The sequence below is a fragment of the Cherax quadricarinatus genome, chromosome 39, assembly GCF_038502225.1.
Source record: "Cherax quadricarinatus isolate ZL_2023a chromosome 39, ASM3850222v1, whole genome shotgun sequence".
In the NCBI taxonomy this organism is placed as follows: Eukaryota; Metazoa; Arthropoda; class Malacostraca; order Decapoda; family Parastacidae; genus Cherax; species Cherax quadricarinatus.
The window spans coordinates 8,966,932-8,991,596 of record NC_091330.1 but is presented as its reverse complement, the minus strand read 5'-3'; the positions used below and the strand labels follow the sequence as shown (position 1 = coordinate 8,991,596).

Here is a 24,665-nt window from a genome sequence, read left to right as displayed (position 1 = left end):
TCAACATCAAAATGGATTTCGGTGATAACATGAAGAACCCCTTCCTCTTCGATGACCCCGCACCACCAACTACTGTTGGGGATCCTGCTGTCAACCCCTTCCTTATGGGAGGATCGTTTGACTATTCTGAAGCAAACTACTCTGGAATTAATCCATTTAGTGACCAGATTGATGATTCCAATGCAGCTGCGGCTGGTCTATTTGGGGATTCAATGTCATATCCCACTGACATGAATCCTTTTGGCATTGTAACCTCGGATGTTTCACACTTTGGCGAAGCAGCGCCACAGATCGAGGAAGACATATTTGGAACACCTGTCTCTCAAGTCACTCACGACTCAGAAGACCTATTCGGTAGTCCAACAATGCCTCCAACAGTGTCACAAGTGCCGCCTCATCCACCAGTGTCTCCAGCTGTCTCACAGGTGACACCCCATCCACCAGCATCTCCTGCTGTATCACAGGTGGCACCTCATCCACCAGTTCCTCCAGCTGTTTCGCAAATGGCACAGCATCCACCAGTTCCACCAGCAGTTTCGCAAATATCGCACCATCCGCCGATACCTCCAGCTATGTCTCAAGTGGCACAGCATCCACCAACATCTCCAGCTGTCTCACAGATGGCACAGCATCCACCAGTGTCTCCAGCGGTTTCACAGATAGCACAACATCCACCAGTATCTCCAGCTGTCTCACAGATGGCACAGCATCCACCAGTGCTTCCAGCTGTCTCGCAGATGGCACACCATCCACCAATGCCTCCAGCCCGACCACCTGCACCGTCCTCCCCCATTGTTGATCTAATGAGTGACAGTCCTGTTGTACAGGACGCCCCCACAGCTCCAGGGAGACCGCCGCCTCCCAGACCACCACCCCCATCCAAAGAAACTAAAGATCTTTTGCAAACGGTTATAGGAGCCATGGAGGCAACAACAGACACGCTACACGAAAAATTAAATAAAACCAGATCGCCATGCCCATCCCCTGGGAGTGGAACCGCCACCTCGCGAAGCCCTACACCAGACATCCAAATCACCTCCCCTAAAAGGGATTCAGATGCCTTCAGTGCCATATTTGGTCAAACTATAGACATGAGTGATCACGAGATGGATGAGACGAAGGCTGCTGCTACAGCTGCCCCGGCTCCTGCACCTGCTACCTCAGATGAATTTGATCTTTTTGGTGACGCTCAACCTCTAAAACAAAAAACCAATCAGGACATTTTAAGTTTGTTTAATAAGCCACAACAGAGACCATCACCACAGGTTGACTTACTATCTGATGACTTATTATCGTCCACAGTACCCGCCAAAGATAGTGAAGTAGATAAAGATAAAACATCAGACCTACTCTCCGGTGATCCTTTTGACGAAAAAGAACCATTAGATGCTTTATCTGCCGAAGACGTAAGCAAAGGCCAAGACCTTTTCACACCATCTGACAAAGAATCTGTCTCGAGCGAAACGCCTGCTGTTACGGAAACTTGTCTGTCTATTGAGGCCCAGGGTGAGCCAGCTCTAGTGGAGGAATCTGTTTCACCAGAGCAAATCAGCGAAAAGACGGATAGTGAACCTACTGTAATTGAGGCTACTCATCAAGATACTGGCGAAGAAGCTAATAAGATACATGTAATGGAGGCCGAGGCCCTTGATTCCTCCTCCGCGAACGAAGAAAAAGTAGAGGCTATGGAAGTGTTTGGCTCTCCTGAGCCTGCTCCTCCAACCGTCAGCAGCGAACACTCGAATTCTCCAGAAGTTTCTAGCCATCTGAGCACTCCGGTAAAGCCATCTCATCCCGAGCCAGTGCCAGAAATCAATAGTTTAGAAGATCAGACAAAAACAGATGTAGTCGATGCATTTGGCATATCAGATGTCCCTTCTTCTGCGAGTGAGCCAAAGGATAATGTAACTGATGCGTTTGGAGACTCCATCACATTTGGAGAAACCAATGCATTTGCATTTCCAGACGCATTCGTTGCTCCCTCTAAACTTGATTCAGGAACAGCGCTATTTGGGGACACATCAAGTTCACTTTCGAACTCTACTCCGAACAGCGACTCTCTTTTTGGTGCTCCACAAGCTGCCCCTTCAGCTGCAAGTCTTTTCGGAGACATCTCAGAACCGGTGCCGCCACCATCTCCAGCTATTAGTCTGTTTGGTGACGTGACCCACCCTTTACCTCCAGATTCCCCGGCAAACAGTCTCTTTGGTGACGTTGCGCAACCTGCCCCTCCGGCCTCCCCTGCAGTGGGCCTCTTCAACAATACTTCCTCAACTGGGTCCTCAGGTTTTGATATCTTTGGAAGTGAAGCAGCTCCAATTCCTGTACCGTCAGGAGCGGATTCCACGGGGGCGGCTCTCTTCGGATCTACAGCTCCTGCCCCTAACGTAGGAATGAGCTTATTTGGTGCAGGTGACGAGCCTTCGTTGGACATCTTCGCCGAAAGTGATGGTAACACAATGGTCAATCCATTTGCTCCCCCGTCCATAGCTCCGACTGCAGCGCTGACCATTGGGGCAGCGCCCACATCTACCAGTGGGGTGAAGGTTGCAACAGATGAGGAATTTGACGCCTTCTCTGCCAGATTCGACAGCGCTACAGGCGAAGAGGGAGACGAGCTTCATATCGATCCGTTTGCGTCCACAGCACGAGGTGAGTTTTATGAATTATATATTATAATTAAAATCTTATTGAATAAGTTTAAAAGAATGTGTTGGAGCTGCTGCTTTGTGTGATAATGAATTCAGTCAAAAATATAAGAAGTAGAGAATTTATTTTGCAATAAAATGGCCATCAGTGATCTGCATCAATGAAAAATTGTAAGGAAAAGCATCTTACAGTGTAAAAAACAAAGGACTGTTGAAAAAGCCATTATAAAAAATAGAGTGGAAGGATTAATAATTTATTCCATGAATTTAAATTAGCTTAATTAACATAATTGCATTTTTGCATATAAAAGAATGAGGTGTTGTACGTCTTCCCGAGCAGCACCGTCACCTTGGGGTGAGACCACTGGGTCGGCTGGAGCACCTGCCGATGGCTTTGGGTTCGGCGACAGCGCTCCCTTCGACGCCTTCCTCGCTATGAATGAGCCACCACCGCCACCACAGTCGACGCCCCGGCGAGCGCCACGGCAGACGTCGGCAGACTCAGATGAGGGACCAATGACTGTGGTTATCAAGTTAGTATAGTGTATTACCACTGCTTGATGAAACTCTTTTTAATAAACAAGTTTGCACGTTTTATTTTCCCCATTTATTGTTGTGGATTTTAAAGGCTACAACGGCTTGAACAGCACGGATCCTGCTCCCAGAAGTCTGTTCTTTTTCAGTTTTATTTCTTGTTTTTATTAACTTGAAGTTTCTCAAGTTTATTTGAGCTATTGCATACATTTACAATGTTCAAATTTTGGATTTGTTATTTCACGTGTTCAGCCCAATATCATTTTTTTATTAACACATTGACCTTCTCACACCAGGGTGGCCCGAAAAGAAAAACTTTCATCATCATTCACTCCGTAACTGTCTTGCCAGTTATAAAACTGCAACATTAACACCCCTCCTTCAGAGTGCTCGCACTGTACTTCACATCTCCAGGACTCAAGTCCAGCCTGCCGGTTTCCCTAAATGTTACCCTGCTAACACTCCAACAGCACATCAGGTCCTATCTAATATGCTCACGCATGCTTGCTTGAAGTCAAAGCCCCTTGCACACAAAACCAATTTTCCCCCTCCCTCCAACCTCTCCTAGGCCGACTTCTACCCCGCCTTCCCTCCACTACAGATTTATACACTCTTGAAGTCATTCTATTTTGTTCCACCCTATCTACATGTCCGAACCACCTCAACAACCCTTCTTCAGCCCTCTGAAGTTTTGGTAATCCTGCACCTCCTCCTAATTTCCATACTACGAACTCTCTGCATTATATTCACACCACACATTGCCCTCAGACATGACATCCCTGCCTCCAGCCTTCTCCTTGTTGCAACATTCACCACCCATGTTTCACACCCATGTAAGAGCGTTGGTATAACTATACTCTCCTATATTCCCCTCTTTGCTTCCCTTGACAAAGTTCTTTGTCTCCACAGATTCCTTCCTAAGTGCACCACTCACTTTTTTCCCTCATCAATTCTATGGTTCACCATCTTTCTTAGACCCATCTGCTGACACGTCCACTCCTAAATATCTGAATACATTCACCTCCTCCCTCCAATCTGATATCCAGTCTTTCGTCACCTAATTTTTTTGTTATCCTCATCACCTTACTCTTTCCTATACTCACTTTTAATTTTCTTCTTTTACATACCCTACCAAACTCACCCACCACCCTCTGCAACTTCTCTTCAGAATCTCCCAAAAGCACAATGTCATCAGCAAAGAGCAACTGTGACACCTCCCACTTTGTGTTAGATTCTTTATCTTTTAACCCCACACCTCTTGCCAAGACCCTAGCATTCACTTCTCTTACAACCCCATCTATAAATATACTGAACAACCATGGTGACATCATACATCCTTGTCTAAGGCCTACTTTTACTGTGAAAAATCTTCCTCTCTCCTACATACTCTAACCTGAGCCTCACTATCCTCGTAAAAACTCTTCACTGCTTTCAGTAGCCTACCTGCTATTCCATACATTTGCAACATCTGCCACAATGCACCCCTATCCATCCTGTCGTATGCCTTTTCCAAATCCATAAATGCCACAAAAACTTCTTTACCCTTATCTAAATACTGTTCACCTATATGTTTCGCTGTAAACACTTGATCTACACACCCCCTACCTTTCCTAAAGCCTCCTTATTCATCTGCTATCCTACTCTCCGTCTTACTCTTAATTCTTTCAATAATAACTCTACTATACACTTTACCAGGTATACTCAATAGACTTATTTCTTTATAATTTTTGCACTCTCTTGTGTCCCTTTTGCCTTTATACAAAGGAACTATGTATGCATACTGCCAATCCCTAGGTACCTTACTTTTTTCCATACATTTATTAAGTAAAAGCACCAACCATTCCAAAACTATATCCCCACCTGCTTTTAACATTTCTATCTTTATCCCATCAATCCCGGCTGCCTTACCCCCTTTCATTCTACCTACTGCCTCACGAACTTCCCCCACACTCACAGCTGGCTTTTCTTCACTCCTACAAGATGTTATTCCTCCTTGCCCTATACACGAAATCACAGCTTCCCTATCTTCATCAACATTTAACAATTCCTCAAAATATTCCCTCCATCTTCCCGATACCTCTAACTCTCCATTTAGTAACTCTCTTCTCCTATTTTCAAGTATCAAATCCACTCGTTCCCTAGGCTTCCTCAGCTTATTAATCTCACTCCAAGACTTTCTTATTTTCAACAAAATTTTCAACTAAATAAATAATTAAAATAATTAAGATAGATATAATTTACTCATACGCGACACTATTTGACCAGAGATATTAATAATTTATTTACCAGTAGTTTTAGATCGAGACCATGTTGTTATTGTCATTATTGTTGTTGTTGTTGTGGTTGTTGGGTTTAAGGGTCATGAATGAGACCTTGAAAGAAGTTACGAAGTCGTTGTGTTTACAGACCAGCAGGGCTGGAGGCATCGGGTTCGTCACCGCGGTCCGTGTCTCCGATGCCCGTGTTGGCACCGCCGCCCGCATCTGCTGCCTCCACAGCCTTCACCGACTCCACACCCAGGTTCAACCCCTTCGACCGAGGGGCTGATGATGTGGCTGAGGCCGTCATCGATGCTACTGGTGAGATCGCCGCTTCATAACAAAACTTATGACTTTATCCTATCATAATCAAAATCAAAATTGTACGTCTTCTCTACAAGACTTATTAAAGCCATATAGCATGATCTAATAGAATACTCAATTCTCTTGTATTTATTGTAACGAATCTAATGACCATATGTACTTTTATTGCCTTATTAATCTTAAGTTAGTTTTAAATTTGCCCGAAATACTCCGCATATAACTGGCCTTTTGGCATGTACATCCAACTATTATATTCCTTTGTACATTTATCATGTCAAAATAAATTATTATTATTATTATTATTATTATTATTATTATTATTACTATATTTTCACTCGCGACATAATAAAGATCCAAAACGGACCTAACTGCCCTGTCTTGTATTGCCCAAAGAGCAGGCAAGCATAGGAATGAGTAAGATTAAAGCAAGATAGGGCAGCGACAAGGCTTGTGGGTATACAGCAAGAGAAGGGTTGGAAAGAATAAGGAGCCCAACCACTTTGGGTTCTATTTTAAGTGTGTATTTGTTTTTTGTCACAAAACGGCTAGTATTTCCCAGCCTCAGAGTAGTCAGGAAGTGGAACGATCCAGACAGTCAAGTGTACAAATCATACAAAGCTTGACGAACAGGTACAATAGGGCTACATGCAGCCTGCCTTGACTTAGCTTCTGACGTTCTTCTCTTTTATTCTTCACTAGCTAGTCAGTACTGTATGATTTGTGTCCATTCCCTCATAGAGGTGCCGCCTTCATGCTTGTGAAGACCTCTTGATCTGACGGAATGGAGCCACCCTCCACTTCCTCGGATTGAAAGCAATTGCCTCCTATTCCCCATGCACTCTATGCCCCCCCCCCATGTTTAGCGTTTCCCTATGCATATAGTAATGATAGTAATAATAAAAAAGTTAATAATAATAATAATAATAATAATTATTATTATTATTATATTTAAAATAATTATGCCAATAATAATAATATCAACATAAACCACCCCCCACTACAACACACACCAGCACCACCACATAAACCACCACCCACTACAACACACACCAGCACCAACATATAAACCACCACCCACTACAACTCACTAACAAGCAAGGTTCCACCTACAGCTCGTCCCGGGGAACTGGAACGTACAGACTCACAAGAAACACCACCCACCCCGCTCTTCGAGGAGGACCAGTCCCAGCCACTAGAGCCCTACCCACGCACCCAGATGCCAGCGCCCGTCTGGGAGATGCATCTACGCCAGCCCAACAAGAAGAAGATTACCGGACAAAGGTAATGTGCCTTACATCACTCTCTGCCTGCCTTCTCAATATTTTTTTTTTTAATGTAGTTATAGGAGAAAACTGTTTTTCAAACTTTCGAACTTAAACTAGTTAATTTTTCCACTGTATATATCCAAGCAAATGTATATAACTATAATATATATATATATATATATATATATATATATATATATATATATGTATATATATTATATATATAAATATATATATATGTATATATATATTATATATATATAAATATATATATATGTATATTATATATATTAATATATATATATATATATTATATATATATATATATATTATATATATATATATATATATGTATATATATATTATATATATATAAATATATATATATGTATATTATATATATATATATATATATACATATATGCAATAAGATCACAGTAAACAGGTGATTTCAGAATATGCAAAACAACCACTCTGAAAGAATAGAGAAATTCCAAGCGCTTTCGTGACTACTCACATTATCAAGGAACTATGAAAGTAAACCATCCAAGGAAGCTATATAAGGGGTCCGGCCAGCACCTCACTATCAGATCCCACAACGGTTAAACACGTGACGCGCGGCGAGCCAACTTGGATAGGTTCTTTGCACAACTCGCCCACAAACTATTCTACCCAAGAAAATTTAAAAATTATTATTTATCCAGTGTATTATTAAATTCTTCCCAAATTCTATTAATTATAAATGGATCTAATTTATATAAACCAAAGGAAATATTCATATTATTGTCAAAACTGCTTTTTATGAAACAAGATTCAATTATATTCCTGTCGACCATGGACTTGCTTGATACTACTTTCTCAACTCTTTGAAAATCAATTGGATGGTTAAAATCTCTTACATGAATAAATAGAGCATTGGAATCTTGTCCAGTTCTAATGCTATATTTATGTTGTTTTAATCTTAGTTCGAGATTTTTACCAGTTTGACCGTAATAAACTTTATCGCAAATTTTACAAGGAATCTTATAGACACATCCATCAGCATTTTGGGGGGAATTCTTTATCAAAAGTTTTTTTTACTGTATCAAGATTTTTGAATACAACTTTAATATTAAAAGCCTTAAGAAGAGAAGGCATATCAACCAAGTTTTCATGGTAAGGGAGAACCAACATATTTTTAGTTGAATAAGGCTGGTTGTCCCTTTTTGGATTGTAAAAAGTATTTCTAGCAACTTTAAAAGATTTATCAATTACATTTCTTGGGTATTTTAAATCATTACCTATTTCATAAATTTTGGATATTTCCTCATCTATGAACTCAGGACTACAAATTCGTAAAGCTCTCAGAAACATTGATGAGAAAACAGACAGTTTGACTCTATCTTGATGCGAGGAATAATAGTGGACATAGGAACAGTTATTTGTAGGTTTTCTGTAAATTTTAAATTTGAATTCATTATTACCCTTAATAATTAAAACATCTAGAAAAGGCAATGAGTTATTTTCTTCAAACTCAACAGTAAAGTTTATAGAATGGGCTAAGCTATTTAATTTTCCAAGGAAATGGTGTATATCTACATTTTTGGGCATAAGACACAAAATATCATATAGCTTCCTTGGATGCTTTACTTTCATAGTTCCTTGATAATGTGAGTAGTCACGAAAGCGCTTGGAATTTCTCTATTCTTTCAGAGTGGTTGTTTTACATATATATATATATATATATATATATATATATATATATATATATATATATATATATATATATATATATATATATATATATATATATATATATATATATATATATATATATATATATATATATATATATATATATATATATATATATATATATATATATATATATATATATATATATATATATATATATATATATATATATATATATATATATATATATATATATATATATATATATATATATATATATATATATATATATATATATATATATATATATATATATATATATATATATATATATATATATATATATTATAAGTAAAATGGTTATATAGTAATAAGAGTTTCTTTTAATCTATGGTAGAATTTGTTTTAAACAAAGATCATTCATGTTACTTAATAATAATGGTAAGAATACAGTGGTGAGGCATAGAATGAATAACATGTGTAAGAGAGCACCTGAAGTGGTGAATTAATTAATAATTTTCCTCTGGGCTTGCCAGTCTGTCTCACTTCAAAGACGGTCACGGAGGTTTGACGAACAGGTCAGAGATGTGTGATGCTGTTATCCTGCTTCTCTATTTCTCTCTTGCTTACTCCAAGGCTCACCCATCCAACTGGTTTAAGTGGCATTAATGACTGAACACTTGAGTGATGGCTTCTTTTTTTGCTTAAGTGCTCCCGTGTCTCTCACTTTAGCATATATTATGTTGAGTATCGTTTGTGACTCCTTAGCATAGGCCTGTAGGACTACCGCAGTGCTCCTCTCCCATCATGTTCCTCTTATATCTGCATTATGAGATAGACATTTAACAGTTATGCCTTGCAATTATTACGTAAAACGTGAAGCATTCCAGAATAGATTTAATTAGTGTACTGTATATATTATTATAATCATCAGTATTATTATTTTTTTAAAGTGGTGTCTGAAAATATTACCATATTTAATAAAAAATGGTATCCTTATGAGCTCTTGATTCATTGCTGAAGTTAGGAAAAACTTTCCTAGGTTAATTGAAGGTAAATCTTCACTTAAATGATTGTTCCTGCTTGAGAGGTGTGTGACAGGTTTCCTGCAGCTTAAAAACCCAGCACTTTTAGTACTGCTTCTAACCCGGCAGGTTTAGTACTGCTTCTAACCCGGCAGGTTTAATACTGCTTCTAACCCGGCAGGTTTAATACTATTTATAACCGAGCAGGTTTAATACTACTTATAACCCAGCAGGTTTAATACTACTTATAACCCAGCAGGTTTAATATTGCTTATAACCCAGCAGGTTTAACACTGCTTATAACCCAGCAGGTTTAACACTGCTTATAACCCAGCAGGCTTAACACTGCTTATAACCCAGCAGGTTTAAAACTACATATAACCCTGTGATACTCCTCGCCACCTTCATCAGTGCTTATTGACAGTCCTAGGCGGGACAATTGTAGATCACTAAGTCTTCTGCTTTCTTCCTAGGACATTAATATTCAGTGATCATTTACTTTGTGAATGGGGAGTAAAACCTAGCAGCAGTACGCCATGGGATTCTTAGCTACACAACAGGTTATCATCAGACAAAGATCCTTGACATGAGGCACTTGTCCTGTTTCCTGACGGACAAAACACACCTGCTACCTGCCTTTCCTAGTTACTTTTATGTATCTAAAAATTCCTCGGCTGTCGACTTTGCAAATGAATTTATCGATGTCTGGAAATAGGTGAATTTTATCGACTTGCGTTTAAACATTTATTATGGTAAAACTACTATTGAAAAAAATATACTGACCCAGTATTATTGCCCCTTTATCACATAGACTCTACTGCTTAACTTAAATATTCATGGCTGTGGCTGCTGCTGATGATAGAATTCATGACGTAATAAATATGTATAATTATTTTTTTCAATTTCCTGTGACTTTTTCGCTTATATAAATGAAAGCATAGCCTAGTTATGAGGCGCTGTAAATGCTCAGTGTTGTCCCCAGAAGTGTGGAAGTTGGTGAGAGGTGTCAGGCTCAAAAATGCTAGTTCATTCATATTTACTTATTACACACATGGAATTTGTACACGAGGATCTCTTTCAGCTGTCCACCTCAAACTAATCCTCACATGACAAAAGTCAACTATCAGAACAATCACGAACTCAAATTACAGGCGACACATTATACCCTCATTAAAACCTCTGATTATATACATACTTAATCTAGGTGAGGTTGGGTAAGATTCGCCAGGAAACATAATTGTTTCCGGACGCGGGTCTTAGTCATATGATGACTCGAAGTTGGAGTTTTTGGTTATCTGACCGAGGCCTTCCACTGGCTTACCAGTCCGTCCATTTAAAAATTAAAGTTGAATTAAAATGCCCATATACATACTTTCTGTAAAAACCTGCACTGCAGTGGTGATATTGGTGACTCAGTGCAGTGCCTGGACAATGGTAACACAACATAGACATCATCCCCGACCCAAAAATACCTTTGATACTCTCAACGTTCATCTGAGTCTACAGAAATTCGATACAAATAAAAAGTACAAAAATGTGGAATAACTTACCAAATGAATTCAATAATTTTTACATGATAAATTCAAACACAATGAAGATGCTGTGTGTACTTAACTAGTCCATTCAGTGTTTATATTATGTATCTCCATGAAACTAATCTTTTAATTAATTTCGAAAGTCACAATTTAGTCTTTTCTAACTCGCCAATCACAATTGGCGAGTTAGAAATTCTGTTCCACTTCCCCATGGAGATAAGAGGAAATAAACAAGAATAAGAACTAGAAAGAAAATAGAAAAAAACCAGAGGTGTGTGTATATATATATATGCTTGTACATGTATGTGTAGTGTGACCTAAGTGTAAGTAGAAGTAGCAAGACGTACCTGAAATCTTGCATGTTTATGAGACAGAAAAAAAGACACCAGAAATCCTACCATCGTGTAAAACAATTACAGACTTTCGTTTTACACTCACTTGGCAGGACGGTAGTACCTCCCTGGGCGGTATATATATATATATATATATATATATATATATATATATATATATATATATATATATATATATATATATATATATATATATATATTATATTATTGTAACCACGAACGAGTGGTATTGATCAATAACAACACTGCGCTAGCCAAGGATTCGATCCCATGTTGTATTGACCTGCCTCATGGTAAGCGAGAACCACATGACGCTTTAAACCACAGGCCCTGTGGTTTAAATTATATATATATAATTTAATAATAAACAAACACAGTGGGATATATTTTTTTCGTTAGGTTCAGAATTATTTTTGCGAAACTATTGCATACACAAATTTTCACTTGTCTTATTCGGCAAGAAGTGCGTTGCTATTTAAGCCAAAATCGCAAGTTTTACCCATTCGGCACGACGTATATATCATTTTGAAAAAAAAGGTTTTGAATTTTTAAAATTGAATTTTGGTTCTTTTGGAACAACATACTGATACACTACATATGACGACCAGGTTTATGTAGCCCGGTGTTGTTGGACCACCATGTTGTCTTAACAACCAGGTGTGTGTATGTCAGTCATGTTGGACCACCATTGTTGTTTTAACAAACAGGTGTTTGTATGTCAGTCATGTTGGACCATCATTGTTGTTTTAACAAACAGGTGTTTGTATGTCAGTCATGTTGGACCATCATTGTTGTCTTAACAACCAGGTGTGTGTATGTCAGTAATGTTGGACCACCATTGTTGTCTTAACAACCAGGTGTGTGTATGTCAGTCATGTTGGACGACCAGTGTTGTCATAACAACCAGGTGTGTGTATATCAGTGATGTTGGGCCACCAATGTTATCTTAACAACCAGGTGTGTGTATGTCAGTGATGTTGGACCACCAGTGTTGTCGTAACAACCAGGTGTGTGTATGTCAGTGATGTTGGACCACCAGTGTTGTCTTAACAACCAGATGTGTGTGTCAGTAATGTTGGACCACCAGTGTTGTCTTAACAACCAGGTGTGTGTATATCTCAATGATGTTGGACCACCATTATTGTCTTAACCAGTGACGTGTAACTCAGTGATATCCTCGTTTCGATGCGTCTTCAAGCAAATTTAATTAAATATTGCTTTTTCTTGTATTATGCAAAGACTTGATGAAGATTATAATTATCTCTTTAGTTCTCTTAAGAACAAGTACACACAAAACATAAGCTTGAATTCACTCGTGAAAAGTTTTTCGTAGTGTCAACAAGCTACAAATATCTTCGTGCACAATTTAATTTTATGTTTTTTTTTTTTTTTAGTAATGATCGGCACAAAGCATTATTGTTGCCTTGTGTAAAATTGTACAAATTGCTAATGCTTTCCCAAGTCATGCATTATACAGCAGACTGTGTGATCACTTGAGTAATTAGAATACAGAGATGCATAGGCTATGCTAGCGTGTTTTAATACTGTAAAAGTCAGTAGTACATGTATATAGCTTCTACTTATGCAATTCTTCCCAATTCCGTAATGTAGTTTGAGTTTTATATAGACAAATCATTAATGGTTTCATATTTTTTTAGTTGTAGATAATGAAAGACATAAAAGATATAATTGGAAATTACTGAAACAAGGTTTAGCCTACACTGTATGATTTCTCAAGACTTATAGATGTTGCCTGCTGGTAGCACAATACGTAGGCAAGAAGAGGAACATGACATGGGCAATACTTGAGTATCTTTACTGTGGAAAAGTTTAGCCAGCCAGCTAGTGGCTTTATCAGTCCAACACAGAGAAAAACAGTGGAAGATCTGTGGAGGGAGCACTTTTATCACAGTGTTTTTAACTATCCTGATGGACTGGACACATCATCTCCAGGATGAGGAACTGTTGACCTCTAACTCCTTCATATCTTTTACCTTTTTTCTTTGTATTTAAGTTGTAAAGCCACTGATTGGCGAGACGTTTACACAATAAAGATACGCAAGTGTTATACACCCCATGTTCCTCTCTTCTCGCCTATGCATTGTCCTACCAGCACCCAGGATCTATGAAACACGAAACATCCTGTTGCGCAAGCGAAACGTTGTCGTAACAAAGTTTCCAATTGCTACTTTCGTGTCGTTGTTGCCATACTATCTGCGAGTAAATAAGCTATTAGCAATACTTAGAATAGTGGTTGCAAAACTTTGTCTTTGAGATCATGCACTTTCCACCATGAATCTGACGTAACCCACCACATGCAGCAGCGTTGTGACAATCATTCCCGGGCCCACGAACTGGAAGAGGAAACTCGACGACGTTTTGGTATTTCCTGAACCATATTTAAATTCGGTGAAGATCGAAATGTCGTGCATCATCGTTTTGCTGTTTAAAAACTAGATGCTATTTATTGCAGCCGTGGTACTGCAATATAGAGAAATATGTTTAGAAATAAATAAGCAAGATACAGAGTTTATAACACTGAATAGGCCTCTGAACAGGCCTGTTTGAATAGACCTCTATTTAACACTTCAGCGAGAGCTTTAGCCACCAGGCCACGGATCACCGTGACGAGCTAGTGGCAGTATTTACTTGTGAGGGCTTCTATGATTGATAGTCATAAACTAGGAGCTGCCTGCCTGGCTGTAGTGTTATGTGGAAACGAAATTTTAAGAATGTAGGTTAAGATTCTAATGGCTGTCTCACTGCATTTTTGGCGGATGACTTTCTCAAACACATCTTTCCATTGAACACAGCTACTCTCATACAGTCGTTCATGCTATGCATCAAAGATTGTAAATACGGTTAATGAATGGTTACATTCTCAGAATTTTGGGAAAGCTTTTTGTCTCCAGTTTTGAACAATTTGTTTAGGAATTATTTAAACACAGATAATTAATATAATACTCTCAGTAAATTCCATATAATGCTGATAGGTGGAAGATGTTCCATGCTCGTGGCTGCATCTTGGTGACTGTCTTCCTGACAGAATGTCTGAATCCCCTTCCAATAAATTCACCACTGAAACAGGACGAGGATTTCTTGCTGTTTCTCAACACCTGCGTTCACAGGGTTGAGAGTTCAATGATATTCAGCTTTCATAGGAAACCCGCAAATACCTGCTCTTACGAGCACTTTTATTCTGATTATCCCGTGAATGAAAGACATTCGATGTTTTCAGTGATTGTGACACTTTTATGCAGTCAAAGTATACAGTTCTCCAGTGCTATGTTCTAACATTTAAATATATAACTATCGGAAAACCAGATTTTTTCCAATGCATTTATCGGCAAAACAACTTCGAAAACGACACCTTTCTCTAGCTTCAGTTTCAAATAACAAATGGAGGAAATACACAAACATATAAGGTATAGTATTTACTTAAACTTATGACTCACGAAATCGTAATAATACGATTGTAAACCATGGGTTCTAACTCCACCCGTTCTATGGTTTACTTAAACTTAAGTTATGTAAGTATAGGTATGTGTGAGTGGTGGTGGTGGTGGGTAAGACGTGTGCCTCCCGTGCAGGTTCTGGAAGAAGGTGATCGTCAAGCTGACGGAGGGCGCGGGTTTGCAGCTCTTCAACAGCATTGAAGACAAGGATCCCTTCCAGGAGCTGCCTCTCCAGGCCTGCTACTCTGTCTCTGATATCGGTCAGTGCTCTCTTATTTTCCCTTGTCAACACCTGCTCTCTCTCCCGTTATCATTTCTCACTCCCCTCCCTCCCACCCTACCTTTCCTCTTTCCTCTGCGCAGGCTCCTTCCCTCATTACCTCTCACCAACAGCTACTTTCTCTCTCTCTCTTTCCCTCACCTCCTCTCTGTCTGTTCTGAGTATATGAAGATCATTTACTGATGAATCTTGTCCCTCAGACTTAGTGCAATTCATGCTTACAGGACACTTTGACTGCGGTTTATATATATATATATATATATATATATATATATATATATATATATATATATATATATATATATATATATATATATATATACATACATATATATATATGTATATATATATATATATATATATATATATATATATATATATACATATATATATATATATATACATATATATATATATATATATATATATATATATATATATATATATATATATATATATTTATATATATATACATATATATATATATATATATATATACATGTATATATATATATGTGTGTGTGTGTGTGTGTGTGTATACTCACTCCATCTCTGCCCGACACAGGAGCTCAGCAGTTCGACCAGTTCGGGAAGATCTTCACGGTGAAGGTTCAGTACATATTCTACAAGGAGAGGCCAGGCGTGCGTCCCGGCCAGGTCTCCAAGGCAGAACGACTCACCACTAGAATCTCTAAATTTGCTCACCACGCCATCGCCGGGGACTACGAGCACGTCAAAGAATTCGCCAGCGATGTGCGCAAGTTGGGCATGCCCGTGGAGCACGCCCCTCAGATCTCCCAACTGCTCAAGCTCGGCACTCAGAACTATGAGGATCTCAAGGTCAGAGCAACACGCAGCCTCTCAATGAATTCTGAAAGATTGGGGAAACACTAAACCCGTAGACATCACATAGCGTCTGAGTAATGAGATGTAGTCAGATTTGATCTAAGAAAGGCAAGGGTGGCTTGAATTTATTGGATCAAAAGCTCTTTACCACTTTGATGGGAAACTTGGGACAAATCCCTCGCCACTGAACCAGTAGACGCACCTGCTACGACGGCGGGATTTATACACCGTGAGTCGTGTGCATCTCAGTGTATATGTGCTGAGAGTTGACTTTAATCTGTACTTTAGGGATTAAGGTTTTCACGACTGGTGGTGAACAGATTACATGCAGCCCCTCGTCTTATGAGCGTGACAATTAGTCAAGATAAAATACAGTAGGCTAGCAAGATAACACTGACAATCACTAATGTTGATTAGGTAATGAGGAAAATATAGTTAAGGCTTATGACATCAGAATGTCTAGCAAAACAGTTACTTAGAATTTCATTTCGGTGCTTTCCTAAATCAACATTTGTTTTAATGTCATTCTCAGCTTCGTGATGAGAGTGTGATTTTAGTATTCTCTTCGTCATGTTTATCGGAGTTGTCCCCTCAAGGGAGGTAGGCTCCTTGATGCTGGTGAGGGGCTCTTGATCTAGGGAATTGGATCTGTGCTCCGGTTCCCTGAACTGAGCCTGAATTCCTTTCATCCCCCCCACATGAGCTGTATAATCCTACGGGTTTAGCGCTCCCCCATGATTATAATAATTATCAGAGTTGTTTTATTCGTCAGGAGACTGGACGTGTCTCCTGACACTGGTTGTAATCATACAGAGGGTGTAACATGCATATGTATCAGAGGACAACACATGTATGTCCCTGTATCAAAGGGTGACTCATTTATTAATACCTTTACCTTTTGTGATGTTCAGTACTCCAGGAAAAGATTAAAAACGCAATGCATTTTTTTTAAGCTCTGACGTCGGCTGGTTGAATGATTCCTGGATTGCTGGATCAGTTATTACTAAAGTAAAAAAAATGTAAAAATACTGTTTATTTTGTGAAAAGTTAAACCCTCAAGAGGTGCTATGCAGCCTTAATGAGTCTGTGAGTTGTTGATAGGCTTTCAGCCCAATAAACCTTTATATAAAGCTCACTTATTAACATGACATAACTGTATATCGGTCTCTCATGCAGGTTTTCGCGTCGCTGGTGGAGGAACAGCTGTTTATCTTGACGGTGCACCGTGACCGTGCACTCAATTACAAATCAGAGGAGGTGCAGCTGACGGCGGTGGATGAGTTGTACCTGGAGCAGGACCTAAAGGGAGTTGTTCACAGGATGATCGCAAGAGTCAGAATATTCTTCCTGGGTTTCATCTCTGGTGGGTGTTTTAATCACACTTGTCTTGTTCTTCCTGCTTCTCGTGTCAGGTTCTGCATCTCTTAACTTCTTGTGATTTCTCCTTTTTCCGCCCCTTTAATTTCTTTTTTCTTTTTTTCATTTCTTATTCTTTTGCACTTCTCATCATAGATACATCTTTAAGTACCTATCATTTCTCTTACCTCTTCCATTTAAATCTACCATTTTTATATTATTAACAGTTCTGCATCTCTCATACTTTTCTTCGTCTTTTATCGCTTTCTTATTTTTTTTTTGTATCTCTGCATCTCTCATTCCTTTCCACCCTTTAAAAAGGTCACAATACCGTGGCTGGAACAAAACGCAAACGACCTGCACTTAGGAGACTGAAACACGTCGACACTTCGCTCCGACTTGGACCGTTAATAAATCACTCCGCCGCTGATCATGTACGCACGTCGCTTTCTCTTTTATGTTTCTGCACCACTCATGTTCTTTTGTTAAGCATCCTTTATCCCTTTCTACATCTTTGAGTAATTATCAAGGTATAAGTTAACCATCACCACTAGAAGGTATCACTTGATCTCCATTGATGTCTCACTGACAAACTGCTGTGGTCATCAATGGGAATGATGTAAATCCTGGCTTTACTTGTTTTTTTTTCTTTGAAGGAGCCACAGTCGTGATGTGTAGTGAAGTTGACTTTAAATCCCATCTTACCCCTTTCCGTTCACCTACACTGTTTCCCGTTATAGTTCATGCCCTTCCGAGTACTATCTATAAAATTTGACAGTTTGGTGTCCAGTCGAAATATCATATGCTAATACGATTTCCATACTACTTGTGTGTAGCTTAGTGACGGTATTTTACATCACTACTCATCACACATTTTTCATATTTCAACAAAAACTTGTCTCAGTACACCTAGTAATCTTTGACTAGAATATTATTACATATGATACAGGTATGCCAGAAGTGGACCTGGGGATCAACGACATGAGGAAGCAGGGGCGGGAAGTGGTGGGTCGCCACGACATCATTCCTGTTATTACCGAGGAGTGGATTCGTCTCGAGGCGGTGGAATTCCACTGTTGTGTAAATAAGGAAGAATTTGAGAAGACTCAACACATCAAGTGAGTGCTCCAAACGTCTGCATCTCTTTCAGCAGTATCTGTGGTCTGTCTGACAAGATGTGTTCTGAAATATTATTTAAAAAAAATGTTAGTCTTTCCGGAATCAGTTCCTTACAGTATAATCCTAGATGCAAGAGCTTTCTGCTGACAGTAATGATATACAGATGCCGAGCAAGCTTTTATTGTGACAACGGCTCGCTCTGTGTAAAGCTTTATCAATTCAGTTCATTACCTTTATAAAGCTCCCCCATATTGCAAAATTTTGATATTCACCCATGTCTTTTCTTCGTTATTATGCCCTTGTTTTACCCCACCTCTAGATACAATTCCTGGTTATAGTAACTTGTGCTGTGCAATATAATAACTTCAAACATCTCTGCCACCCAGATTCAAGCCTCCTGACGCCTGCTACATTGAACTCATGAGGTTCCGTGTGCGTCCTCCCAAGAACCGTGAGCTTCCCCTGCAGGTGAAGACAAAGGTGACCATCCAGGGCAGACGTGTGGACATCTTTAGCGAGATCCTCGTCCCTGGCTTCTCCGGGAGAAAGCTTGGACAGGTAGGTCATAATAAAAAACTGGAAATTATGATCTGCTTAGTAGTTTTTGGTCGTTTGAGCATAGCCTACTGGTTTACCAGTCTACCCTGTCACCAATAAATAACACTTCATTAAAAGTAATGATACGTACTCCAGCCCACATATCTCATGAGCATCGCACAGTAGTGTTCCAGGATATAAAACACAAAATGAGCACGGTATATTCCGATTTAACACGGGTCCTCTTGTTTGTCGAAGAGAACTTCATTGTTAGGGTGATATATATATATATATATATATATATATATATATATATATATATATATATATATATATATATATATATATTAGGAGGAGGTGCGGGATTACCAAAACTATTATCCAGAGGGCTGAGGCGGGGTTGTTAAGGTGGTTCGGAAATGTAGAGAGGTTGGAACAAAATAAAATGACTTCAGGAGTGTATAAATCTGTAGTGAAGGGAAGGCGGGGTAGGGGTCGGCCTAGGAAAGGTTGGAGGGAGGGGGTAGTCAAGAGGTGGAATAGTTTGGGAGGCGATGTAGTGGAGGCAGGGTCTATTCATGGAGGTTTCGTGTGCGAGGACCTTGGACTTCCAGCAAGCATGTGTGAGCGTGTTAGATAGGAACGAATGGAGACAAATGATTTTTAGGACTTGACGTGCTGTTGGAGTATGAGGAAGGTAACATTTATGAAGGGATTCAGGGAAACCGGCAGGCCGGACTTGAGTCCTGGAGATGGGAAGTACAGTGCCTGCACACTGAAGGAGGGGTGTTAATGTTGCAGTTTTATAACTGTAGTGTAAACACGCCTCTGGCAAGACAGTGATGGAGTGAACGATGGTGAAAGTTTTTCTTTTTCGGTCCACCCTGCCTTGGTGGGAAACGGCCGATGTGTTAATAATAATAATATATATATATATATATATATATATATATATATATATATATATATATATATATATATATATATATATATATATATAAATATATATATATATATATATATATATATATATATATATATATATATATATATATATATATATATATATATATAAATTTGCATAAAACTTTTTCTGCATACATTTTGAAATGCGACAAAGTTGACCTTTTAACATGTATGTTTATCGAGCAAATTTTGGTTCTAGCGTTTCGATGTGATAATTTTCAGGTTCCATGCGAGGATGTGGTGGTTCGGTTTCCCCTGCCAGAGTGTTGGATATACATGTTCAGAGTTGAGAAGCACTTCAGATACGGCTCTGTCAAGTCAGCACACAGGAGGTAACACATCACGTATCATTCCATATACTTTCTAGTATTTCAAGCATACGATGCATTATATTTAAACCACCCTTCGAAGGAGGTGCCTTGATGTCGGTGACTCTTGATCCAAGAAATTTTATTTATCTGTCCCTTCCTTGGACCTAACCTGAATGCCTCCCATTTCCCAGGCGTTATATGACCCTTTACTGATTTAGCGTTTCCCAATGATTAAAATAAACAAATAAATAAATAAACATACCTAAACCAAGAAGGCGAAAATTGGCACAAGGGATGCCGACACAATGGTAAAGACACAAATGCAGTTTAATAAATGGAACATTTATTGACGACATTTCGCCCATGTAGTCTATCAAGTTTACACTGAGCAAAACATCGTTAGTAAAGCTTCTTAAGTTGCACGTGTCTTTGCCATTGGTACAAGAATTATTGCCTAGTTATTGTTTACCTCCTGTTTTCTGTTGAGTGTTAGAGGGATTATCGACGTCACAGCAGCATGGTAAACTTTCTAGCATCAAAATCAATAGAAGTTGTTTACTTACGTATTTAATCCATTGTAATTCCTTAATAATAATATCATGACAAAAAAATGGTTTACGAAATCTTGTCATATTACTATATACCTTGCAGCTGACCACAGTATCTGTAAGTAAAACCATTTATAAGGCTCTGACTCAGTATCTTTTGCGCAATGCCACTTGGCACAACTGTAACAAAAACAATGATTGCATTAGGACAACCTACCTAAATAGCATATATAGAGAAGTCGGTTTAAAGGGCAAGTAAGTCTTTAATAATGGTTATACAATCATATATTTTACATCGTCGTTAAATTATTAGAGTAATAATATTTGTAAAATTATACATATCTTTTTAACATTTTTCTTTTCAGAACGGGAAAAGTAAAGGGTATTGAGCGGTTTATGGGAACTGTAGAAACGCCGGAGTCTGCATTGATGGAAGTTACCTCAGGTCAAGCAAAATACGAACATCAGCACAGAGCCATCGTTTGGCGCATGGCTCGCCTGCCCAAAGAGGGTCAGGGGGCATATAGCACCCATTCCTTCACCTGCCGCATGACCCTCACAGCTTTTGACCAGATGCCAGAGTCCCTAGACAAATACTGTTACTTGGAGTTCACTATGCCGGCCACTACAGTTAGCCACTGTGTGATGCGCTCCGTCTCCGTCACCAGCGAGGAACCACCGGAGAAGTATGTCCGGTACTTGTCTCGCCATGAGTACCGTATCGAGATGACGTTCTCCTCGGGATCTGGTCCAGCTGATTATATCGCCGCCACTATGAAGGATCCAGAGATACAGCAGAAGGAAGAGGCTGCACGCAAGCAGCAGGAGCAACAACAGCAGCAGAATAAGGAGTCTAGTAGTGATGACTCTTCTTAACCTCTGCCTCCTTGGCCCATCTTACTCACAACATGAAGGTTAACTCTGCCTCCTCGGCTAGTGTTGCTTCAGCATTAACAGGGTTATAGAGCCAAGTGTAGCAAGACTATAGTGCAGTTACTGTTGACTTCTGCCAACACCAAGACATCATACGCGATCTTGGGAAGCAAAAAATATGTTATTGCATGGTGCTGGTGTTAACAGTCTATTTATATTGAACATCAAGTGCTAGTTTACAGACATTATGAAATATTGCCTGTTGTGATGTAATTGCACATATATATGAAATTATTTTGGCAAAAGAAGAACAATGTATTGTAGTGCCTAACTGCGTATTATTATTTTTGTGCCAAAAGCGATATGTTTTGGAAACTAGATAAGCTAAGCTAATATATTGTTGGGCACTCGTAACGATGACTAAGGTGCAGCAAATAATTTAATGTTGTGTATTGTATTATATGAGTGAGAGCATTGATATTCATAAGATGGAGAGCTTGACTCTTCGTCACGTACCACAGTGGGACAGTTCCTTGTAGTTGTTGTCTCTGAGAAAATTCTATATACCAAAAAGTAAATTCTGAAAGAGTACTCAACGAGATAAAAAGAAACTCCTTGTCTTGTTTTGTTGTCTAATCTGCCTGTCTAAATAATACCCAGGACTGTGATAGGTTTTTTTGTGGGGAGCTTCCTTGAGGACTTTTTCCGAATGTGGTTCACTATTAATAGTCACCAAATGCGTCGTCTAGTTATCCTGGTTACTGTATATTTTGAAGTAGGTTGAAACGCGTGCGGAACACATATCTTATTTCATGATTTACCCTGTTATTGATGATCGCTTCTCGGCTATGTAATTCATTGATAGGAGAGGTCATAAAAAACTTTAAAATCTAGTTGTTACATAAAATAAACTAAATATATATATATATATATATATACTGTATATATATAGCATGCAGTAAATTTCCTGTTGAATATTGGATTTTCTGGATCTGTGCCGTTAAAAAAAAAAAACACAAAATATAAACAATGAGAAGTGGTTACCACGCTGAGACCCATTTCTGTCTTTCTAAAGCAGACCGTCATGTCGTGCTAGGCTACCCTCCTTCTCCTCTACTTACTCTTAACATTTGTAAATTTAATAATCTGATTTGGTCTTAAATATCTAGCCATTATTCTTCTCTATTCTCTTCCTTCAGCATTTTAAAATTAGTTGAAATGCCTAATTTAACGTTATATTTAGCCACAATCTGGTTTGTATCCTTGAGTTTCTTGTCTTTTTTTGTGGTAAGTATACAGTCTTTGACTTACTGACTATGTACTATAATTCACCGTAATGTTTCGAAAATATCTAACTTATACAGTTATTTTGTAACTAATTGCTCCTCTTTATATGCTATAACTATTTTTACTCAGTAATTCTTTTCAATAACGTTGTTCAACTTTTCTGTACATAGTAAATTATTACTGCTTCCCGACTTCAATGACCGAGCTATGTTATTGCATAAATAAGCCCTGCATCACTGTGTTGCTCTTTACTTCCCGTCTTCATGTCTCTTAATTCAATAAACTTACTCTTAAGCTTTCATGTATCGTACATCCCTATACTATCTCATTCTGTACTGCTGTACGTCTGTAATACACAACATATCTTTATCTAAGATACATCTTTATCTAAGATACAATATATCTTTATGTAAGATACAATTTATCTTTATGTAAGATACACTATCTTAATCTAAGATATGTACTATATCAAGATACATCCTATCTTTATCTCTTAGTCTTGCCTTGTGGAGCTAACTTTTTCAGTGGATTTTTGGTTGTCTCCTTTTCACGCTTCATCAATAGCCTACACATAAACATCTCATTGTAGTATCGAGCACAACATGGTTTTGGGGGCCAATATAGAATCGCTATCTTATGAGACAATAGCTACCTTTCTAATATACCAAATTAATATATATATATATATATATATATATATATATATATATATATATATATATATATATATATATATATATATATATATATATATATATATATGTATGTATATGCATATATATATATATATATATATATATATATATATATATATATGTATATATATATATATATATATATGTATATATATACATATATATATATATACATATATAAATATGTACATATATATATACATATATAAATATGTACATATATATATATATATATATATATATATATATATATATATATATATATATATATGCATACATATATAAAATTAATGTTAAGTTAGTTAAACATATGATGACCACAGAAGGGTGTGTTCTCTCATAGGATGCTAGATAATGAGGCCCGTAATAGGTGTTGTCTCGGGCTCTGTAAACACGTATTTCAAAGTCTGTTTTTGTATAACTGCACACGGTCACATTTTGCTGCTGTTGGTGTAAATAATAAGATAATTTCTAGTGTTAGATTATTTATGTGTTTTGTTGATTTGTTTGACGTTTAAACTTCTGGTGGTCTTGGAGTACCAGAACGAAGCATTGCAGCAACATACCAAAGAAGTAGGTGATACTTATTATCGGATGCCATAACTCACTGGGGTTCCAGCTTAAATATTATTAATACAAGTCTGCTATTGACGTTGCTATTGGCTCTCTAGTTAAGCTGGTACCTGAGTGAATGCTGCCACCTGATTTCTTCGTGGGAAACCATGAAATTGTTAGTTATTGTAAGTAGGTAAAGCAGCTTTCTCGCTGTCAACTTA

At 38.2% G+C, this 24,665-nt stretch overlaps 1 protein-coding gene across 2 annotated transcripts; it reads left to right on the top strand.

Annotated features, from left to right (window-relative positions):
* Positions 1-11: 11 nt before the first annotated feature.
* Positions 12-23,876, top strand: stnB (stoned B). Of its 2 annotated transcripts, XM_053787520.2 has the most exons (12): positions 12-2,652; positions 2,989-3,181; positions 5,589-5,761; positions 6,877-7,045; positions 9,240-9,281; positions 15,207-15,331; positions 15,917-16,191; positions 17,374-17,560; positions 18,503-18,671; positions 19,059-19,230; positions 20,398-20,507; positions 21,400-23,876. In XM_053787520.2, exons 1-12 carry the CDS (start codon positions 12-14, stop codon positions 21,908-21,910), a joined length of 4,767 nt encoding a protein of 1,588 aa, XP_053643495.2. In that variant the 3' UTR covers positions 21,911-23,876. The 2 variants fall into 2 exon arrangements, with proteins under 2 accessions (XP_053643495.2, XP_053643496.2); XM_053787521.2 differs by lacking the exon at positions 9,240-9,281.
* The last annotated feature ends 789 nt before the right edge of the window (positions 23,877-24,665 follow it).

Excerpts from the sequence above, each read along its gene's own strand:
- stnB (XM_053787520.2), top strand. The coding sequence starts at position 12 with ATGGATTTCGGTGATAACATGAAGAACCCCTTCCTCTTCGATGACCCC. Across the intron at positions 5,762-6,876 it reads GGCCGTCATCGATGCTACTG|CTCGTCCCGGGGAACTGGAA; the intron begins GTGAGATCGCCG and ends TTCCACCTACAG. Across the intron at positions 15,332-15,916 it reads CTACTCTGTCTCTGATATCG|GAGCTCAGCAGTTCGACCAG; the intron begins GTCAGTGCTCTC and ends TGCCCGACACAG.